Source organism: Halichondria panicea, chromosome 10, assembly GCF_963675165.1.
Source record: "Halichondria panicea chromosome 10, odHalPani1.1, whole genome shotgun sequence".
NCBI lineage: Eukaryota > Metazoa > Porifera > Demospongiae > Suberitida > Halichondriidae > Halichondria > Halichondria panicea.
In genome coordinates, this window is record NC_087386.1 from 4753781 (window position 1) to 4774824 (window position 21044).

At 39.6% G+C, this 21044-nt stretch overlaps 2 protein-coding genes and 1 long non-coding RNA gene across 9 annotated transcripts in view; 1 reads left to right on the plus strand and 2 right to left on the minus strand.

The window, feature by feature from the left end:
* LOC135343073 (uncharacterized) overlaps positions 1-21044 on the minus strand; it is a 49569-nt gene that overhangs the window by 9976 nt on the left and 18549 nt on the right. The gene's annotated exons all lie outside the window — the stretch shown is intronic.
* LOC135343071 (kynurenine--oxoglutarate transaminase 3-like) lies at positions 19-8337 on the plus strand. 5 transcript variants are annotated; one of them, XR_010397035.1, is made up of 6 exons: positions 21-566; positions 676-762; positions 1144-1263; positions 3996-4068; positions 4133-4235; positions 8149-8337. XR_010397035.1 is itself a non-coding variant. In XM_064540025.1 (5 exons), the coding sequence occupies exons 2-5, from the start codon at positions 715-717 to the stop codon at positions 8154-8156; spliced, it is 279 nt and encodes a 92-aa protein (XP_064396095.1). In that variant the 5' UTR covers positions 19-566; positions 676-714; the 3' UTR covers positions 8157-8337. The 5 variants fall into 5 exon arrangements, 3 of the variants coding, with proteins under 3 accessions (XP_064396095.1, XP_064396094.1, XP_064396096.1); XM_064540025.1 differs by lacking the exon at positions 3996-4068 and having other exon boundaries at positions 19-566; XM_064540026.1 differs by lacking the exon at positions 4133-4235.
* LOC135343061 (uncharacterized) lies at positions 8293-21007 on the minus strand. Of its 3 annotated transcripts, none has more exons than XM_064540012.1 (7): positions 19247-21007; positions 18887-19070; positions 17896-18124; positions 17140-17248; positions 10404-10495; positions 9961-10106; positions 8293-9459 (listed from the first exon to the last, which is right to left on the minus strand). In XM_064540012.1, the coding sequence occupies exons 2-7, from the start codon at positions 18918-18920 to the stop codon at positions 8468-8470; spliced, it is 1602 nt and encodes a 533-aa protein (XP_064396082.1). In that variant the 5' UTR covers positions 18921-19070; positions 19247-21007; the 3' UTR covers positions 8293-8467. The 3 variants fall into 3 exon arrangements, with proteins under 3 accessions (XP_064396082.1, XP_064396081.1, XP_064396080.1); XM_064540011.1 differs by having other exon boundaries at positions 17896-18118; positions 18887-19180; positions 19247-19323; XM_064540010.1 differs by having other exon boundaries at positions 18887-19180; positions 19247-19320.

Below are 21044 nucleotides of genomic sequence, written 5' to 3' on the forward strand. Positions count from 1 at the left end.
GAACGACCTTTGCCTTTGGCCTTGACCTCTGTACCCCTGGTCTCCAAAATGGCTAGTATTACAAGCGAATAAGTTTCGAGTCCTGCTGCCCAAGACAAAGTTCTCATTGCGAACAAATCCCATCACTCAAGAGCCTGCCATCCAAAGGCTTGCAAAATTTGATCATCTTTACAAATGGTAGCAAGAAAGGCATGAAAACTCTAATAGAACATTCACCTTGCATGATAGACCACCCTATGCAAATGGTGATCCCCACATGGGTCATATACTGAACAAGGTGCTCAAGGACTTCATTAACCGATACAAACTAATGCGAGGTTACAGAGTCAACTATCGTCCCGGCTGGGATTGCCACGGTCTGCCCATAGAACTGAAAGCTTGTAAAAATCTGGACGTGAAGGAGCTCTCCTCTTAAGATACGCACAAAAGCTGCTCAGTTTGCCAAAAAGACGATTAACATTCAGAGAGAAGCGTTCAAGCACTGGGGTTGCCTTGGTGATTGTACTTGCAGTGCATACTCCAGCCTCTCCTTTGCTATACAAGGATTCCTACAAGAGGGGGATGAGGTGGGTCTATGGATGTTCTTACGCACTAACTAATAGAACGATTCTTGCTTGACATATATACATGTTGTATACATGCATGTTAACTTATGTGTTTAATTATTGTGTCTAGGTGATTCTTATTGAGCCGTTTTTCGATTGCTACTATCCCATGGCCAAGCAAAATGGAGCCACAGTGAAGTACGTCCCTCTCAGGCCAGTAAGTGTGTACATTATCATTTGTAATAGGTACCGTCGCCTCGAATAGATGCCTTTTCTATGTAGAACTTTATGTGTACATGTAACTGTCTTATTTAGACTTGTTTTGAAGAAAGGCAGTCTGAAGCCTCGTCAATTATTCAAGCTTAATTAGACGGTGCAGTGCATTAAGAGTGAATGTACGTATATGTTCTTTAAAATACATTGTTACAGTAGCTTATACAGAAAATACGATTTAATAATTATGGTAATCTAATCTGTTACTGTAACAGCTGACTTATCCTTTGTGTATGTCAACTTGAGTCTTATATTATACCAACCCAATTTTTAATGACGACCCACAGAGTTGTAGTCACATGACCTTGTTTACCCTCCCCTACAGAGAGGTAAGTACCCCGGCATGTCCAAGGACTGGGCAGTGGACATACAAGAGTTGGAGGCGGCAGTCAGCAAGAACACCAAGATGCTCGTGATCAACACCCCCAACAACCCGTTTGGAAAGGTGTGGTTACTGTACACTATAAATCTCCTCAATATCGTGTGTAGCATCGTCCGTCTGCACAATCAACTTATGAGTTTGCTTTGCTGCTTGTTAGCTGCAAAGCTGTACAGCCATACAAGCTGCAGCCATTAATTTGTAGTGAATTCCATGGTGTGAATTCTGAGCTCTTTGCAGATCGATGCCTTTTATTGCCATACTATATGCACCCCTTCTGTGTACATGCATGGATGAGTTCAACATGCAGACTGAATGTCACGATTGGATTGCTGTAACAGTTGTATGAAATGGCCAATGTCTATAGGTTATAGATTTAATATAGGTGTATATAGTGGTGCTGTCTTGTTTGTGGCTACCACATTCAGAGCTCAGAAGTCACAACTCTCAGCAAGCATCTTTACCCATTCTACTCCCACAACAACAAAAAGGGTTATTGGATACAGTCTACTTGAATATATCCATAGTCTGACCACATGCAGCTAGCTGTGAGGTGGCTGCTAATTCGTTGTGTAAAAGTGAGTTAGATCTATATAGATCTACTTGGATCACTTCATGGTAGATCTATACACTAAATTTATATCTGTCCATAGTTTTCAAGATAGCCTGGCAGAAGTCTGTATAGTATCTATTGTTGAGCCCGTAAAATTAATGTGACGAGCTTATATACAAGTTACTGGCAGACTATAGAGCCAGAGCATGCATTGAAGTGCTAATCCCTCCGCGTGATTTATAGCATGTATAGAACAAGTTAATATGTGAAGAATATTTATAAGTATAGGTGTTGTAATTCAGTTTGCTGAACAAATGCAAGCCGCAGCATGCACAGCTTTGAGAACAGCATACTGTAGTTTTAGGTCAAGCACTATAATAATTATATATGCACAGCAGTTTAAGAAAAGAAACTAATTATACTTCCCCATACAGCATCGCCAGTTCGCATGAATACAATTTTGCTAGCTTAATTTGTAGTTCACATGCAGAGTCTATTTAGGCTGCCTTCAACTTTGTAGCTAGCTGGTGAACGTGCATGCATGCATGCAAGTAAGTTTTTTAGCCTTGAACATTATACACTGTGGTAAAATAAATTTCATGTGGTGAGGTTACTTCCTACATGCCATGCGCCTGGGTTATTTGTTTAGTTGTGAAATTCATAGTCCCAAGGCCAGTTAAACTTGATTGTGGTTCTCTTGTGAAATTCATAGCTCTAATAGTCCCAAGGCCAGTTAAACTTGATTGTGGTTCTCTGGAATGAATTCCATGCTTGAGTAATAATTATGATGGCAGCCACTTCAGGGTTTCAGTTATCAGTGCGCAAATCTAATATTATACCACTGTGGTAACTTGTATACTCAATGGTGAAACATTCATAATGTGTTACATGCAGTGAACTATTTTATTTGGTTCCCATAGTGTTACATGCACACATGCAGTTGACTATTTATTAGTTCCCATTACTGTAATACAAGCCATATACGCTTTGTGCCAATTTTTTTGTTTACCAGCTTGTAAGGGTCATTAGGGCCAGTAGGATAAACAATCCATGTGTCGTATAGCAGGTAATTTTCGAAGGACTAAATTATGTTTATAGCATTTCACCATTAAACAGTGGCCCCACTTTTGTTATATAACATATAACCATGAATTTTCATATGTTCTCCATCAGACTTCTGTTTCCATTAAGCTCTTCCATAGCACTTAGAGCAAAACAAAACATACCGCAAGCGAACACCTCGGTGTTTGAATAAGGTAGCATTTTGCTCTATTCTTAGTAACTCCCTTCCCTACCCCTATAACCCCACCTTCCTCAGAAGCTGTGCACATAGAATTGTGCATTTGGTAATGAAGATGGGTTTGGTGTATTGTATAGGTATGTAGCAGAGGAGGTCCGACAGGTGGATAATTAGAGCAATAAAAGACTAATTACCTGTCGTATACCTCCTCTGGATATGTAGGGATCCTATATTGATTCTTGTACTATAACACTCTGGGTATGTGCTAACCCATGCATGCAACCTAATTACCCTAACCAATTGACACCTGATATAATTATAGTATGTGGTAGGTGATATGTTGCTTAAGGATAGTAATTATGTTGCTTAGCATCACAGGGTGTGCACAATGCTTACTGACTATACCAGTGGGAATATGAATTTATGATGTGAGTATACTATTAGTTATTGCCCAGCATGGCCAAATATACACAAATATACACGTGTTGCACTGGAGCATGCTACTATTGTAGTTTTGTATTTATGCAATAAACATTATATGTATTCATATGCCTAGTAAGACTTTTGATCCTACTATAGAACAAGGATGTATCTAGCTAATCCTTACAGGTAGTTTAACAAACTGTGCTAGGCATTATTTGCTTGAACTAAGCTGCACTTGCTACGTGTCGGATTGTATGTTTGTCAGTATGACTATACAACCAGTGTAAGATCGGCCAAGATTAGCTTCATTCTATATACCGTATAGCGCGAAATTTTCGAGGTGGATTGGCCTCTAAAAGCATTTCGTTGCACAATATTCGCGGAATGACTGGGCTTGACTGCTTACTGGAAGCCACGCCTTTAATAAACACAGATAATTAGAACTATTTTCGTGGACTTAATTTTCATGTAGGATTGGTAACCCACAAAATCCGCGAAAATTAAGCCCCTCGAAAATTTCGCACTATACGGTACGTTGAAAGTTAACTAAGCAGCACACCCATCACACACGCACACACACAGGTATGCATCAAGGTAATTATGGTCTGGATCAGAGCTTATCGTTTGCTACTTGTTTAACGTTATTATAGTACAGGTAAGTATATCATAATTATAGGTAAGGTAATGTAGCTATGGCTTCAGCAGATGTGTCCTTTCAGGAGGGTCTTGTTGGTGTGCAGTTGGTTGTGAGTTCTTGTGAGTTCTCTTATAGTGATGACCTCAGTTCATTACAATTGACCTGGAAAGTGTCTAGTTTCAGAGGTAATTTCTGTGCTTCTTGATTGTCCCTATATACATACTATAATTATGAGGTGTCATTGAAAGGCAGTCCACAATGTTAGGGTTAGGGTTATAGGGTTAGCATTTAGGTTTTGTTACTGTGGTGGTACATGTGTTCTAGTGGGAGGGCCACTAGTTGATGCTGGATCCCTGGCCCTTACTGCTATGTAGCTCACCTTTTGGGGGGGGGGGGGGTGTATTTATTGCAGGCTTTCCTAGAATTCACCTTTCTCAGAAGTGGTGGGAATTAGATTCATGTGGTGGCTCAATAGCTAGCATGGCTGGTGGCTGTTAGACTGGGGCCATGCACTTGTCTGTGGTAGCAAGATGTGGCAGAGTAAGCACATTTGCTGTGTTTTGTAGTAACCTTATCTACTTTATATCTACCCTGTACACACAAACACAACACAAACACACACACACACCAGAAGGTTATACCCATGTACTACTACTTTTAGCTGAGCTTGTTGACAATTAATGATTACTTCTAGCTGGTTTTTCATAGTCATTGGAGACTAGGAGGCAAACTTTCTGTGACTCTCTGGCTACTTATACTAGTAGTATAGCTTTCATTAACCAACCTGCGCACGCATGATCCCCAGCAATCCCCTCCATTCTGTTATCAGTGCATACACTTTTTACTAGATTCCTATGCAAGCTAGATACATTTCCGCTAACCCTTGCTAATCCACACAGCTAGCCAGATATTATAAGCTCAGTAAAGCCAGAGGTAAGTTGTATGGTAACCTGAGCAAATAACCCTATAGTCCAACCTCCTTTTGCACACACACACCATGTGCTGTATACTTTTTCTGTATTTTGAGGCCATAAGAATCACTAAAAGTTCAGCCCTGGCATTAAAGTTGCTGGAAAACACTATAGTGATTCCTACTGCATGTGACCTCTTCTGCACATGATTATAACACCCAGTTCTACACACATGTACAGAGAAGGTCAAACATGTGGTATATATGAATCACTGCAAATTCAATTTACTGTGTCTGCACGTTATGAAATGTTACAAATATACACTGAACTCAAATATACACTGAACTACACCCAGAGGAGGTTCGGACACTGAACTAATATATACTGAACTACACCCAGAGGAGGTTCGGACACCGCTACGAATCACTACAAAAAATCACTACAAGTTCAATGTACTGTGTCTGCATGTTATAAATGACATTGATCTACATCAAAATAAAGGAAGTCTCTTGCTCTATGCCGATGATCTTTTTCTTTACCATCCTATTCAATCTCCTGAAGATTATCTAAAATTGCAAGGAGATATTGACCAACTCCAAGCATGGTCTGAAACAAATGTACTCTTGTTTAACCAATTAAAGCAAGTGTAAATACATGACTATATCAAGAAAATTCAGCCCACCACTTCCCAACATGTGTCTCAATATCAGTGGACGTCCCCTACTTAAAGTTGACCACTACAAGTACCTTGGCGTGTGGATCTCTCATGACCTCTTGGTGTGTGGATCTCTCATGACCTCTCATGGTCAAAACACATAGAAGGAATGTGCAGAAATGCCTGCAAGCAGGTTGGTATAATTTACCGACAGTTCTATGGCCACTTGTCACTAGAATGTTTAAGACAACTCTACATCTCACTTGTGAGATCAAAACTGGAATATGCTGCCCCTGTTTGGGATCCACACCAAAAAACAAATTCTCACAAAATAGAAAAAGTACAAAAGTTTGCCCTTAAATGTGCACAAAACTTTGGAATAGGGACTACGACTCCCTATAAAATTACCTGACCAGAAATGAACACTGAACTTGTAGTGATTTGTACTGCATGTCCAAAGTAACCCTACACCCTATATATATACCGTATAGCGGGTAATTTTCGGGGGAGAAAATATTCGTGGTTCAGCAATATTGAGACATTTCGTGGGTAATATTTTCGTGGTTGGAGCTTGCACTGCAGATAAAGGTAGGCAAGGTCGCTTCATTCGTGGGTAAAATATTTATGGTCAGACCTCCAACCACGAAAACCACGAATATTTTGCCCCACGAAAATTACACGCTATACCCACATCCTGCTGATAAACTCATGCGTGGTAAAACAAAATTATGGCAACCACCAGGTCCCCATGTGTATATGTAGTACCAATTAACCTGTTGTAAAGATTGCTAAATAGATCTTTTGCCCTATAATCATTGCTGGCCCACTCAGTATAGTTCTTAGCTCTGAGTGTCAGTTGCGTACCCATACAGTGCACATTTTATTAACCGAGTCGTGTAGACGGTTGCCGATGATAGTAGTCCGCTGAGGTGTCTGTCTTGAGTCTTCTCACCTGGATGCCGAAGGGTTGTGTTTGCAGCATCAATATATAGCCAAGTAATTTCTTGTTGAATAGAAGCGAGCAAAGGCTAAGAAGCTTGAACTTGCACGTTACCTACAGAAGTGCTAGCTTTTATAGGCTAGCCACATACAGGTTTGATTAGAGGCATTTTATGGCCTACCACAACGCCTTATCACAGTGAGTTTCACATCAGTAAACTGCAATCTTAATTTAATTGGCTTTGTATAGCAATGTATACTGCTGATTTTATGCCGCTCCTTCTATTTTTGATAAAATAATGACACTTCTGGTCAAGGTTTTAGTACTTCATGCAGTGCTCTAGTTAAGGTTGCCGTTCTTGGTGACCTTTCCTCCATTGTTTTATTGTTTTGACTAGCTCCTAATCATGTGTGCACATGCAATATATACTTATGCGGTATATCATGAGTTTAGCATTACCATATACACACGCTTGTGTACGCACACCAAACACACACATTCAATAGAATAACTCCTAAAGGTGAGTCTAAAATATGGACTTATGCATGCCTTAATTGATAACACTCTTTGAAGTTCTTCTCTTAAAAGTCCCAGCAGAAGTGTTGTCCACTTCAACGTATCTTTATCACGCATGCAGGGTTGGCTACCTCGAAATTTTTGGTCTGGCCAATTAAGGCACTCCATGCTGGAGTTGCTGTTCTTCCCTTTGCTACATGTGTATTTATAGCCTCGTTGTCTCCAAAATAACGCTAGGTCGCCAGTTTTCGTTCCCAGCTATAATTATAGGTCGCTAACTGGCAATTTATAGCGTAATTTTGGAGACAACTCGGCCTGGGAACGAGGCTATACATGTATTTGCTACAATACATATAGGTGTAGTTAGTACATGTACATGCTTCTTGTGGGTGGTTTGTTATGACTCCTGTAATCAGATAAACCTGCATGTGCTCTTACATTGAATGCTCTTACATGTGTATAAGCATCTTGTTAAGATCCTTATAAGGGTCTTAACAAGATGCTCATAGAGCATTTGCCCCGTGCGTTGAGCACAGCAGCAAACAGGTTATAACTTTTCACCGTAACGACCTTAATGTTAGGATTGAATGACCGTGAATCTAGAAAGCATCGATTAGAAAAAACAGTGTATTTTGTCGCCTTCGAAGATTGCCTACAAGTTTCTACTATTTTTTCAACCACTGTCTCAGTTAAAGCAGTTCATGAAAGTATCTAGTTTGCTCAAACAGCTCATTTTTATATCCACACACATTCACAAACCGACACACACACACTAATCACTTAGTGCGCACGCACGGGGTAATTATGACTTGTTCATGCAGCATTCTGTGCACATGCACACAATACCTACATCCATATGTATAATAGGATTATACTGCACTCACACACATTAAGGATGTTTTTCCTCTGTAGGGTATATAATAATAATTATGGCCAAACTGATATGCCCACATTAGAATTACCGAAACCTTCCCAGTACCATGATAATTGTGCATGCATATAGCCATGGCCCAGTGCATGTTGGTCCTATAAAAACGTGTCATTAATTGCTGTATTATATTTTTTACTACATCCAGGTTATTGACCCCTCCCCCTGTCGGCCTCGATGAAAAAAACAAACTGCAATTACTGGAAACTAATTCATGCAATAATTATGGCTGTTTTTTGCTACAATTATTTGTTACAATCATGCATATTTTATCATCATTAATTTAACCACAGAATATAATAATATATTTTATTAATCATTGGGAAAAGTTACAGCAGTGATTGAATTCTGAACAGATGTGAACCTGCAATAACTAAGTAGGTAGTGATTAGGTATAGTGCCTTCTTCAGCTGGGGTGGGTGACAGACAGTCTTAGAACGACTTTGAAAATGAAATGAGGTCACTAATTAATTATAAGCGGTCAATAGTTCACTTTCTTCATCACTGGTCTCAGAGTCACTAGTGCTAGTTTTTCTTCTCTTTCGCATGATCTTTTTCAAAGAAGATATCCTATTGTAGTGAGGATTTTTGCAGTACTGTACTGTGACGAGCTCGGAATTGTGAATCTGAGAAAACTTTGAGGCTTTCATATGTGCTCTCAATTCTATTTTCGACTTTTCACCTTGCATGGATTTCTGTATTATTCCTAGTTCACTGTCGCTGTCAATCCGTAATAAAGGTGGCATCGTTTTTTGCACACGTTGAGCTTTGTTGTGGTTGGTATACGTGGACATTGTGATTGGCTGATGCAGTGATGGAGGTGGATGAACAATATTGAAAGTTAGAGGCGAGTCATGGGGAAAGCTCTCTTGCTCCTGACAAAGAATTGTATTGCGACCTGTCAGTGTTGCAGGCTTCCTCGTTGAATCAGCTGAATTAGTGTAATGAAGTACACTGGAAGATCTGCATTCTGTATCAGCTGATTCTCCTCCGTTTTTTGAACTGGTATTGTTGTGTGAGTAAGACTCTCTGCTGTCTTCGGCTTCAAACAAATCGCTCTCCGTAAAACATGTTCTCTCTCTCTCTAGAGGAACCTCTGATTGTGAATATTCTCTAGCGTAAGCAGGTGACTGAGGATAGGCCTGTGTTCTTGGAGATACAATCGTGACCATTCGATGCGATTCGTCAGCTTGTGGTAGTTGTTGAGGGACCATTCCTTGCATCATAGGGAAGCTATTGTGTACAGTGAATGTGGGATGGGAAGGTGTGAGGGGCATGGAGAGTGAGGTTGGTCGAAGGGGGTACTGGAACATCAAGGGAGTAAATCTTGAGTTTCTGAAAGGAAAAGGAGATTGCGAAATCGGAGGGGGAAAGTAAGTGGGTACTCCGAAGCGGCAATGGCTGGGCCATGGGGAGAATATAACTGGTGGAGAGTTTATATGTGAGACTGCCGGTATTTCTGTACAAAAATAAGATAAAAGTACAATATGACGTTTCTGATCGAGGTGATATGAACACCAATAATTATAATGATCATACCTCGCAATAATGATCATACTTTGCACACATTTTTTATGCATGCCAAAAAATTACGGGAATCACTATAATATAATATATGCACGGTTCATGCAGGGTGTGTACCCGTGGTTACGGTGGTTAGCCACCCTTCCACTACTTAAAATTCAATTATAGCGGCAATTAACAACATATGCATTTGATAACGATCAGTCATCCACCCTAAAGCACACATGCTCCATGCATGGTGAACATATGTAGGGGTTTTCTGGTTCAGCGCATTACAGCTAGCATCCCAAGAAGCCATGACCCATTGTAACACTATACTGTTTGCATGCATGCAGCTCATTTGTCAACCCTTTTGCATGAATCAGTATGAGAAGTTTAGAATCTAAGCTTTTGGGACGAAGCCAGACTTATAGTAGTATAATTATACAGAACTCACCTATAGGCCTTGGTATGTTATTGCCTGGCACAGCTGGAAACCACGAACCAGAGATGGGAGGGGGAAAGAAGGATCCAGGAGGAGGAACTTGAGGGACTGAGGTAAGAACCGTCCCAGAAGAGCTGGGGCGACTTTTGTATTCCTTCCTGAATGATGACATAATCATGATGACATATTATATGTTTACCAAACTTTGTTTTGTGTTGTATATATATAGTTCTACCATATAGCGCGATATTTTCGAGGGGCTTAATTTCGTGGGTTAGCAATCCTCCATGAAATGTTAGCTAACGGTGCCTTAGACAATTTTGCGCTCTAATATAATTATGGTATCATCATTTGCAAGGAGTTTCCCCAATGCATGTAAGGTCTACGAATTGTGTTGCATATAATTAATAAATGTAAATATACGTAGAAATCGTATTTTAATGTTTTAGACTCACATTTTGTTCTCTAGTTCTATGGTTAGCCTTTTCTCCTTGTCCTTCAGAGACTCCAGCGTACGCATGTCTTCCTTCTCTTTCTTTTTAAGGTCCTGAAAGCGTGAGAGTACATGTGTTGCTAGGTTATAGTGTACTAGGGAGATGGATGAATTGAGATGAGATGAACTCAGAGATAGCATGAATGCATGGATGTGGTAAATATGGGAGACAACCATTGTCCACAAAACCCAAACACATCATCCATCTGTTTGCATTAAGCTGGCAATGAAATGCTATGCAACTACGTATGTTATGCTATGCAAGCAGTGTAACCTAGGCGGTCTTCGCTATATTAACCTATCCGCGTTGTGAAAGGAACAAGTAATCTTTATGCACACTAATTGTTTTAGTAAAAACATTTTGATGTTTGTACGTACTATTTAATTAATTATACTATAAGTAGCATCGCATAATCAAGATTTGGTGCCTGGAGTCCGAGTTTTAAAGTCATACATGGATCCGACATAACTGAAATTTCCCTCAGCTGTGACTTAATTAACTTCAAGTTTGTTACATACATATACCACTAAACTCCTGATACCACCTAAAGACACATCATGCAGTCCTTATACTTTCAAATAACACTTCAGTTCAGTAAACAATCATTGAATTATTAGGAGTCATTATTATACTATTGCACATGCGCAGCATGCTACCGCAGTTCCTGCATGCACCATTTCAGGCATTATTGGAGTGTGCATGTATATATATAATTATGTATCTATACTACTAAGTTGATTTAGGTTACAAGAGTATACAGAACCATACATACCAGAACAACAATTAAAGTTGAACAAAACCAACACGATGAGGGAATGTCCAACTTCTCAGAACAGTACCGCTAGAAATTGATCTCACATGTAAAGGATTCTGTTATTCTTTCAATGTTCTATCCGTAGTTATACACAAAAACATCCTGTACTTTAATGTGAACTATACTACGTAGCATCACATGCATGCAGTGACCATGCAGTGATGAACTATAATAGAGGCATATAGAGGCTGTAGTTGATACACTGTTAAAGTATTAAGAGAATGTACAGCTATAATACATATTATAGGGAGTATAGGGTTAAGGTGGCTGATCAATCACCCATACAATCAATCGCCTGTATAGTACTACACAGTTCCTGGTGCATGCACCATTGTAGGCATTATTGGAGTGTGCATGTATATACTATATGATCTACCACTAATTAACCGAGGCAGCATGTGGCTGCCCACCGGTGGGTTACAGTAGTCACAGTAGTCGGCTGGTGTGTGTGTGTGTGATTCTGAATCTGCTCATTATAGGTTACAAGCAGGAATATATAAGTATTAAAGATTTCCCTAACGCACAACACCTATAATTATATATATAGTAGCACCACTAATGGCAACAGCTGCATGGGACACATGCAGTTGGCAAGCTGAATATAGGCAGAACAACACAACAGCCATATAGGCAGAACAACACAATAGCAGACACCTACAGGTGGCAAACTAAATATAGGAACACATAGCGGTACACCTTTAAAGGTGGTATTCTGAATAAAATACGATTGAACTTAATTGATTATAGCTGAGGTTTTTTATTGACCATTGGAATCAAGGTATATACGAGTTTACCCAGTGGTTAAAAGCTAATGTAGCGGCTGCTAGATTAGATTCATTATAGATCCAAGCTGTAATCGAACTAATCAATCAAAAAGCTATTAGCACAGACTGTCAACAACTGTAGGCATTGTCCTACAGAGAATATCTATTACACAGACAACCATATAGATGATATAGTAGACGTGGGACTGCAAATATTGAACCATTATACACATTCTTCAGCCCCCATGCACTCAACAGACTTAGGCCATAGAGAAACGTTTATCTATGTATAATAGGCTGAGGAAATTTCCTAACCAAAAGCAATTTACTTGTGTCTAGCTAATCCACTATAGGAAGCCAGACAAGAGTATATACCGTATAGCGCGAAATTTTCGAGGCACTTATATTTCGTGGATTAGCCTCTAAAAGCCATTTCGTTGCACAATGTTCGCGGAATGACTGCTTACCGGAAGCCACGCCTTTAAATATTTGCATGATAGCAGGTAATTCTAATTAAAGAACAATTTTCGTAGACTTAATTTTCGTGTAGAATTCTAACCCACGAAATCTGCGAAAATTAAGCCCCTCGAAAATTTCGCGCTATACGGTAGTTGGTAGCATTCGGAAATACAATTATAAGTAGCTAAGCTATAGTACCAGTCAATGGCATAATTACATCAATTAGACACCAATATAAAGCATTCTATGTATATAGATAGCAACCGTACAGTAGATCAATTTGATGGCATTGGTTTCTTGTTTGTTTAAGGCTGTACATGTATATATATAAGATGAAATTTGCCTATACCACCTGATTTCATTTATTTAGTATTTACTACTAAGTTGATTTAGGTTACAAGAGTATACAGAACCATATATACCAGAACAACAATTAAATTTGAAAAAAACCAACACGACGAGGGAATGTCCAACTTCTCAGAACAGTACCGCTAGAAATTGATCTCACATGTAAAGGATTCTGTTATTCTTTCAATGTTCTATCCGTAGTTATACACAAAAACATCCTGTACTTTAATGTGAACTATACTACGTAGCATCACATGCATGCAGTGACCATGCAGTGATGAACTATAATAGAGGCATATAGAGGCTGTAGTTGATACACTGTTAAAGTATTAAGAGAATGTACAGCTATAATACATATATAGGGAGCATAGGGTTAAGGTGGCTGATCAATCACCCATACAATCAATTGCCTGTATAGTACTACACAGTTCCTGCGTGCATGCACCATTGTAGGCATTATTGGAGTGTGCATGCATGTATATATTATATTATATGTATCTACAGCTATTAACCGAGGCGGCACGTGGGCGGCCACGGGTGGGTGGGTTACAGTAGTCACAGTAGTCGGCTGGTGTGTGTGTGTGTGTGTGTGTGATTCTGAATCTGCTCATTATAGGTTACAAGCAGGAGTATATAAGTATTAAAGATTTCCCTAACGCACAACACCTATAATTATATATATATATATATATAGTAGCACCACTAATGGCAACAGCTGCATGGGACACCTACAGGTGGCAAACTGAATATAGGCAGAACAACACAACAGCAGACACCTATACAGGTGGCAAACTAAATATAGGAACACAACCAATAGATAGCGGTACACCTATAAAGGTGGTGTTCTGAATACAATACGATTAAACTTGATTATAGCTGAGGTTTTTTGTTGACCATTGGAATCAAGGTATATACGAGTTTACCCAGTGGTTAAAAGCTAATGAACGGCTGCTAGATTAGATTCATTATAGATCCAAGCTGTAATGGAATCAAGGTATATACAAGTTTACCCAGTGGTTAAAAGCTAATGTAGCGGCTGCTAGATTAGATTCATTATAGATCCAAGCTGTAATCGAACTAATCAATCAAAAAGCTATTAGCACAGACTGTCAACAACTGTAGGCATTGTCCTACAGAGAATATCTACTATACAGACAACCATAGAGATGATATAGTAGACGTGGGACTGCAAATATTGAACCATTATACACATTCTTCAGCCCCATGCACTCAACACAATTAAAGTCCTCAACAGACTTAGGCCATAGAGAAACGTTTATCTATGTATAATAGGCTAAGGAAATTTCCTAACCAAAAGTAATTTACTTGTGTCTAGCTAATTCACTATAGGAAGCCAGACAAGAGTATATAGTTGGTGGCATTCGGAAAATACAATTATAAGTAGCTAAGCTATAGTACCAGTCAATGCATAATTACATCAATTAGACACCAATATAAAGCATTCTATGTATTTAGTGCTGATCACATGATCTCCAGCCAATCAGCTTATCTGAAATTGGTCAGGTGACCATGGATCAAATAACTTAATCCACACTTAAGTGTGCTTTAAGTTGTTAAGTGTGGATTAAGTTGGTTTGTTAATACACACTTTTTATCAAACAATCATAATACAAGCAGATTGAATCTGAATGTCATCATAATTAATACAAGCAGATTGAATATGTACACAAGCAAAGCTGAAAAGTATTAGAAAGTTGAATGTTATTGTTTCGACTTGTTTCATGTGTACCGAATTGCTGACTTCACCATAGCATCGCTTTTTCGTCTGGAGAAATAGGCTCAGCTTGCTTCGAAGATGTACATACCTGTACCTAAGCCAGATCCATATAATCGTTTCATCAAAGGTGCTTCGAATATCATAGCTTTCCAAAAGAGCAAACCAGATACTCATTGCCATATAGTTTGCGCACAAAGTTTCCCATCCAGTAGGCCAGATCAGCTGGAGGCATATCCAGTAGTATAGTGGGATCGGGACTGTTGGTCAGCAGGAGAAATAAGTCGAGAACATGCCCAGTCAGTCCAGATAGCTTTAGATCGTATCTCCTTCTCCTTTGCATCAGTTACTGGATCTACAAACCTACTAAAACTTGCTATTACGTCTAGCTAGCTAGCTAGCCACCAGCAACTGTAGCTAAATCTAGCTGCCACGAGGCTAGAGCTCACGTGACAGCACTAGAACACACCTAGCCAAGTGACGTGTTTTAATGCTGGTGCACTCGGATGGCCTCTTGGTTACGTAATGCACTCGGCTGCGCCTCGAGCACCACGTTAACCTCGAGGCCATCCTCGGCACGCAGATTAAAACACTTAATCTTGGCTAGGTGTGTTCTAAATAATACATAGATAGCAACCATACAGTAGATCAATTTGATGGCATTGGTTTCTTGTTTGTTTAAGGCTCGTACATGTATATATATAAGATAAAAATTTACCTATACCACCTGATTTTATTTATAGAACAGTTACAGAGAATCCTTATACATTGTCTGGATAATTAGCTTAGGGAAGGGTATATCAGCAGCTCAACCACATTACCTTCCTAGACTCGCAAGCCACTCCCTTTTCTCTGATTGGACGGGGGCGGGAGAAAAGGGACTGGTGACTCTGGGCTACAGCTTGTGTAAATCAGGAATGCTATTAAATATATATATATATATAATATATATTAAATATTAATGTCACGTGCAAATTATCCAATTTATTCTGATGTGTCAAAAGCTAAAGACACACAGAAGACAAGTATACAGATCTATCTAGCCAGTCTTTTGATTTTATAGATCCTTGTACCAGTGTCTGTTGTGCCACAACTTGTGGATTAGCATGGAACAGCTGATGAACGTAGAAATCTTGGTAGTCCTTCTTTGAACCGAGGAGTGGCAGCGATTTAAGACAGCTTGTACAAGTCTGACTACTCTCAATTCAACTGCTGCCGTCTGCCATTATCTGTCTTGTATTGTACAGGTTATTAAAAGCTTTAGGCAACCAATGACTTTCGGCTGCCAGTTCTCATCACGTAAAACTAAAACAAGCTAATCTCTGCTGGTGTCTTAGATGACTATATCCTAGCTGAATGCCTGATGATGTTATTACTCCATCATCTTCTCTTTTCTAGCACTAGCATCCATTCTTAAACTGTAGCTAAGAAGCCCGCGATCACTTTTGCAGGCTACGCAATTCTACATAACCTCACGCAATTTTTGGATCACGTGGAAAAATCAATGAATAATCTCTACCCAAATTCTGGTAGAGACACAAAATGTGTCCCAGAGTCACCAGTCCCTTTTCTCCCGCCCCCGTCCAATCAGAGAAAAGGGAGTGGCTTGCGAGTCTAATTACCTTCCTTGTTTGAGAACATGATGAACACGGACAGATACAAGTTTCTGGTTTTAGGTTTGTAACTGGCAAGGATGGAAACCCTGTGAATTAAATGATTTTTATTGACCAAGGTGTACATAATTAAGTGGGGGGAATTGTGGCGGCTGTTTTCTGGTAAAGAATTAGCAAATAATGGTAACACTGGTAAGCACTATATTATACTTAAAGAATTAGTTCCTGGACCTCAAAACTAGGCCCAGAAAGCATGGCTGCGTGATACTCTATGTGGTATTTAACTCGGCACGCCATGGGAAGCTGCCAATCAACTAATTGCTCCTGCATACCTCCACTGGGAAGCTGGCTTTATCATTATGGCTAGCTTAACCATTACCACAGTCGGGTGATAAGTACAGTCATGCATGCAGACTGAGCTACACGTCAAGAGTAGAAGTGAGGACCAGTGTGTTGGTTGAAACTTTGAACTGGGTAACATGTAGCACTCACATACAAACCATTGTGTGTATGTGAGTATACAGGGTGAAATTATGAGGGAAAGAAACGAATGTGCATTCTTCAACAGAGCAAAGCAAAAAACAAAACAGATAAGGAACACTCAATTAGAGATGCCTGAATGCTAAATCTAATTTTTAGAGATTTGGGGAGGGCAGCATATTCAATAGTGGAAAACATGAAATTACATTAGCATAACCAAAATACTCCTATAAGAATGATTATACCATTATAATTCATAAGGGAAACATCAGCCAGTTATTTTTAACGACTACACCCTCTTCACTTTCAGGTACAGAGCCACACGAAAAGGTTACGGCAGAAGCATAATTATTTGTTTTACCAATTGTCACACTTTCAATATACAATCCTCTATATCTAAGTCTGTGCATGCCCTACTTGAAAACGGCATTCTATTTTATATGCAGGACCTTGATCTGCATGCATGCTCTCTACTGTTACTCACTTTCAGTTCTTTAATAGCTGCTTCCAGTACCAATTTGACGGCAGGTCGCTTGGTGGGTCTAGTTAACTGATTCCGAAGACTAAGTACAGCAACTCGTAGCTCCTTCCTCCTGTATATAATCAGTGCAAAAACTTTTTAGTGATAATAGTTAGTACCCCCTCCCCTATAATTATGTATAATATTATTATACATGTATTTGGTAAATTTGTGGTTTAATGATAATCATGTTATACATAGTATATCCCATTGTCTAATTGTCTGAGCACCTAGAGAGTAGAACATGCATGCATGCAATAAAAAGGCATAGGAGTGTGATACACCAATTAATGTGTTTTTCAGGGAAAACATGAAAGAGTCCATGTGTATTCACTCCAAATACCAGACAGTGTGTCTGTTGTATCCAAGGAAACTTCATGGTAGTCCAGCAATAAGAAAATTATCACAACAGATGCTTAGAAACTGAAATAACCTCAGCCCCTTGACTGGGGCACATGTAAGTGGTGCCACCATGCATGCGCATGCAAAACTATAGCAATCATGTATGGGTAACCATCCATGTCCCGTATATTAGATGCAATACTAGATATTCTGTTAAAACAAAACTAGTTATACCCACATGCAAAGCATCAGCACTTTTACATACACGCATACGTATCACGTCGACAACATTTGGGAGATCACAACAATTAAGTCAACATGCACACTCCTAAAATCTATATAGTATTTAATACACGAACATCTGTTTCCACCACTCACCTGTACCTCTCGTTCTCATTGTGTATCTGACTGGCAGTCTCTTGCTTTTGAATCATCTCCTCAATACTGACCTTTCCCTTCCCGTGACCTCCTTTTCTCCCCCTTTCTTTGGAGTCGAGATTGGCTCGCATTTTCCCTCCCTTTTTGTGTGAGATCAAATGAGAATCAGGAGATAAGGGAAGGCCAGGCTCTTCACTTTCTCCGTATGTTTCTATGTCTGAATCTGAATCTGTGTGTGTGTGTGTGTGTGTGTGTGTGTGTGCATGCGTGCGTGCGTGTGTTTGTGTGCGTGTGTGCATGCGTGTGTGCGTGCGCATGCAAGAGACAATGGAGGTGATTTGCATTAGCTATACAGATAGACTATTAGGCCATGCAAAGTCAATTTGTAGTTTCTCAGGCTATTATTCCTAAAATAGCAAGCGGATTGAGGCATTTGATAAATATTAATGATATTCATATAATTTTAATTGAAACCACACCCCTAACTTCCTCAATAAGCGGAAGTGCATAATTTTTACTTATTAATTTTAGTCATAATTATATTCATGACCAAAAAACCATACAAATTTATCCTTTTCTTTTCTTTTAGTGCCTTTAATTTGAGGTCACGTGATATTTAACTTTTTGTAAAGCAGTCAATTTCCAAGTGGGAGGGCCTGAGAAACTACAAATTGACTTTGCATGGCCTTACCTTTAGAAACCTACTATTGACATGCATGCATGCCTGCATTGATTTAAGGGATCAAAATAGTCGGGATTTGAGGTATATATCTCATCTTCTCTAAGCAATAGCAGGACCCCCACCTGAGACTGATAAATATAATTGGGCATGCATGCATGCAGCCATGTTGGACACTTCGTTCCCTACCACAAAATACTACTACCTAATCCTAAGCTCATTTAATTTAGTGATCAAGATTTACCACATCATGTGGCACATGGTATACAACACATCTATATATTGCTTGCTGCAATATAATCATATATGTACCTGAGATTTCCTCATGATGAAAAGTGGCCAGCATGCTGGTTCCACCCTTATCGATTTCTGCCCCTCTTTCTTGGCTGCTGCAACCATTTTTCCTCTTCACTGAGCTCACTGCTCTACTAGTGCCTGCAGTTAGATTATTGCCTGCAGCTGCATCAGGATTAGGACTCTCCAGGTCTTGAGCTGCCTGTAGTATTAGACACACCCTGTCATCAGCAGGAGAATCCTCAGCAGTCATGTCTATGCTCAAATAGTCTACAGCTCCTTTAAAACTACTGCTGAAGGATCTATACAAAGCTAAAATAATAATCTAGCATAATTGTATAATCACTTAGAATATTATTATACAACAAATGAACTTACATATTCTTTTAACAAGAGCAGTAAAGGCTGTGTACACTTTTACCACAGGCTTCATAAAAACACGTGCATGCAAGCATGACTCAGAAGCTATTTCCCGGAAATAATTATAGTCTATAAATATAGTCAGGCTGTGAATCTCATTTCAATTAAAAGTTCCAGGAATCATCACAGCTCTTAGGAATCAAAACAAACCACATGCAAATGTATAGCCATGCATGAGGAGGTATACACTCAGCAGGGCCGTAGCCACCAGTCAGGTTAGTCAGGTTTCAACCTGACCACTTTTTCCGAGGTGAATAGGCAATGGTCGTCACTACAGTAAACACATAATGGACAAAAAATGCAGTGAACTTCTTCTGCAGTGCAAAACATGCAAGCATGCTAGAACTATAAGTGATCAAGACTATTAGTCTACATGCTATCATTGCTATGGCGAGAGAGAATCCCTTCCAAGTCTTCCAGACCAAGCTCACCATCCAGCTAACCATTTTTTGTTCCCCAAGCGATCATTTGGAAAGTCCAAACCAGTTCTGTGGTCTTGCCAAATACAACTTTGCTGTTTCTCCATCATGATAAGAATCAAGATGTTGTGTTCTGTAACATTAATTTTGTGTTAGGCAGGGGCGTTTCTAGAGATTGAAGCAGGAGGGTGCTCAAGAGTACAGAAAAAATGGGGTGCGCATAGCGAGCGCGATTTTATGCCCCCGCATTTATTTCGGCGCATCTTTCATACATCCAGCTCCTCCCCCATGCAGCCTTGCAGCAAAAAAGTACAGCACACTGCCCAAGAAAAGAGCGGCTCCTACTATTCTCTTCTAGAGCTTCTCTCTTCCATTCTAGTTCTGTTACTATGATACTAGACAAAGCATCTAGCTACAGTAATTTTTATGTTATTACATGTGTATATTTTTGTAAATGACAATACAATGTTGTAGTTTGTAGCCCAGAGCAATCTATAGTACCGGTACTATAGCTCATAGTTTCCTGCTAAATACACTCAAATGGGATCTAATACATGCATAGCGTGATAATAAGACATAATTATGAGTCAGTCATCTTGTAGGATCAATCTCCATGCACTATTCTCCTGGGGTACATCCTAGCAAACTGGTCAATCACTGCAATGGGGATGTCCAGTCATTCTAGTGTTAGTCATTGCTTCTCAGTATCTCTCAGTGGAGCAAGAGGTGACTGGGAGAGTGCAGAGGATCTTGATCAGCTATTATGCATTACATAACTACTGATTGCGCATGCTCAATTGGGCGTGGTCATGACTTGAACATGTAATCGTTGTCAATGAGATAGAGCTGCACAGTTAGCTAGCTAGCTAGCTAGCTAGCTACTGAGTGATAGGATTAGTTTCATGGTTGTCTGGGAGGACAGGGGGGTGCTCAAGCCCCCAAAGCCCCCCATTGTACACGCCACTGTTAGGGCTAAGCTTTAAACAGATTCAGTGGTAGGCAGAAAACGTTTTTCATGCGTCTGGTGCATTCCACAGCCACCACAAGTAGCATCAGGATTAGGACTCTCCAGGTCTTGAGCTGCCTGTAGTATTAGACACACCCTGTCATCAGCATGAGAATCCTCAGCAGTCATGTCTATGCTCAAATAGTCTACAGCTCCTTTAAAACTACTGCTGAAGGATCTATACAAAGCTAAAATAATCTAGCATAATTGTATAATCACTTAGAATATTATTGTAGATCTAACAATATACGACAAATGAACTTACATATTTCTTTTATGTAGACGTACATACGTCTAGTTGTGCGCATAGTGGCTCAGTAGTGCCTTTGCC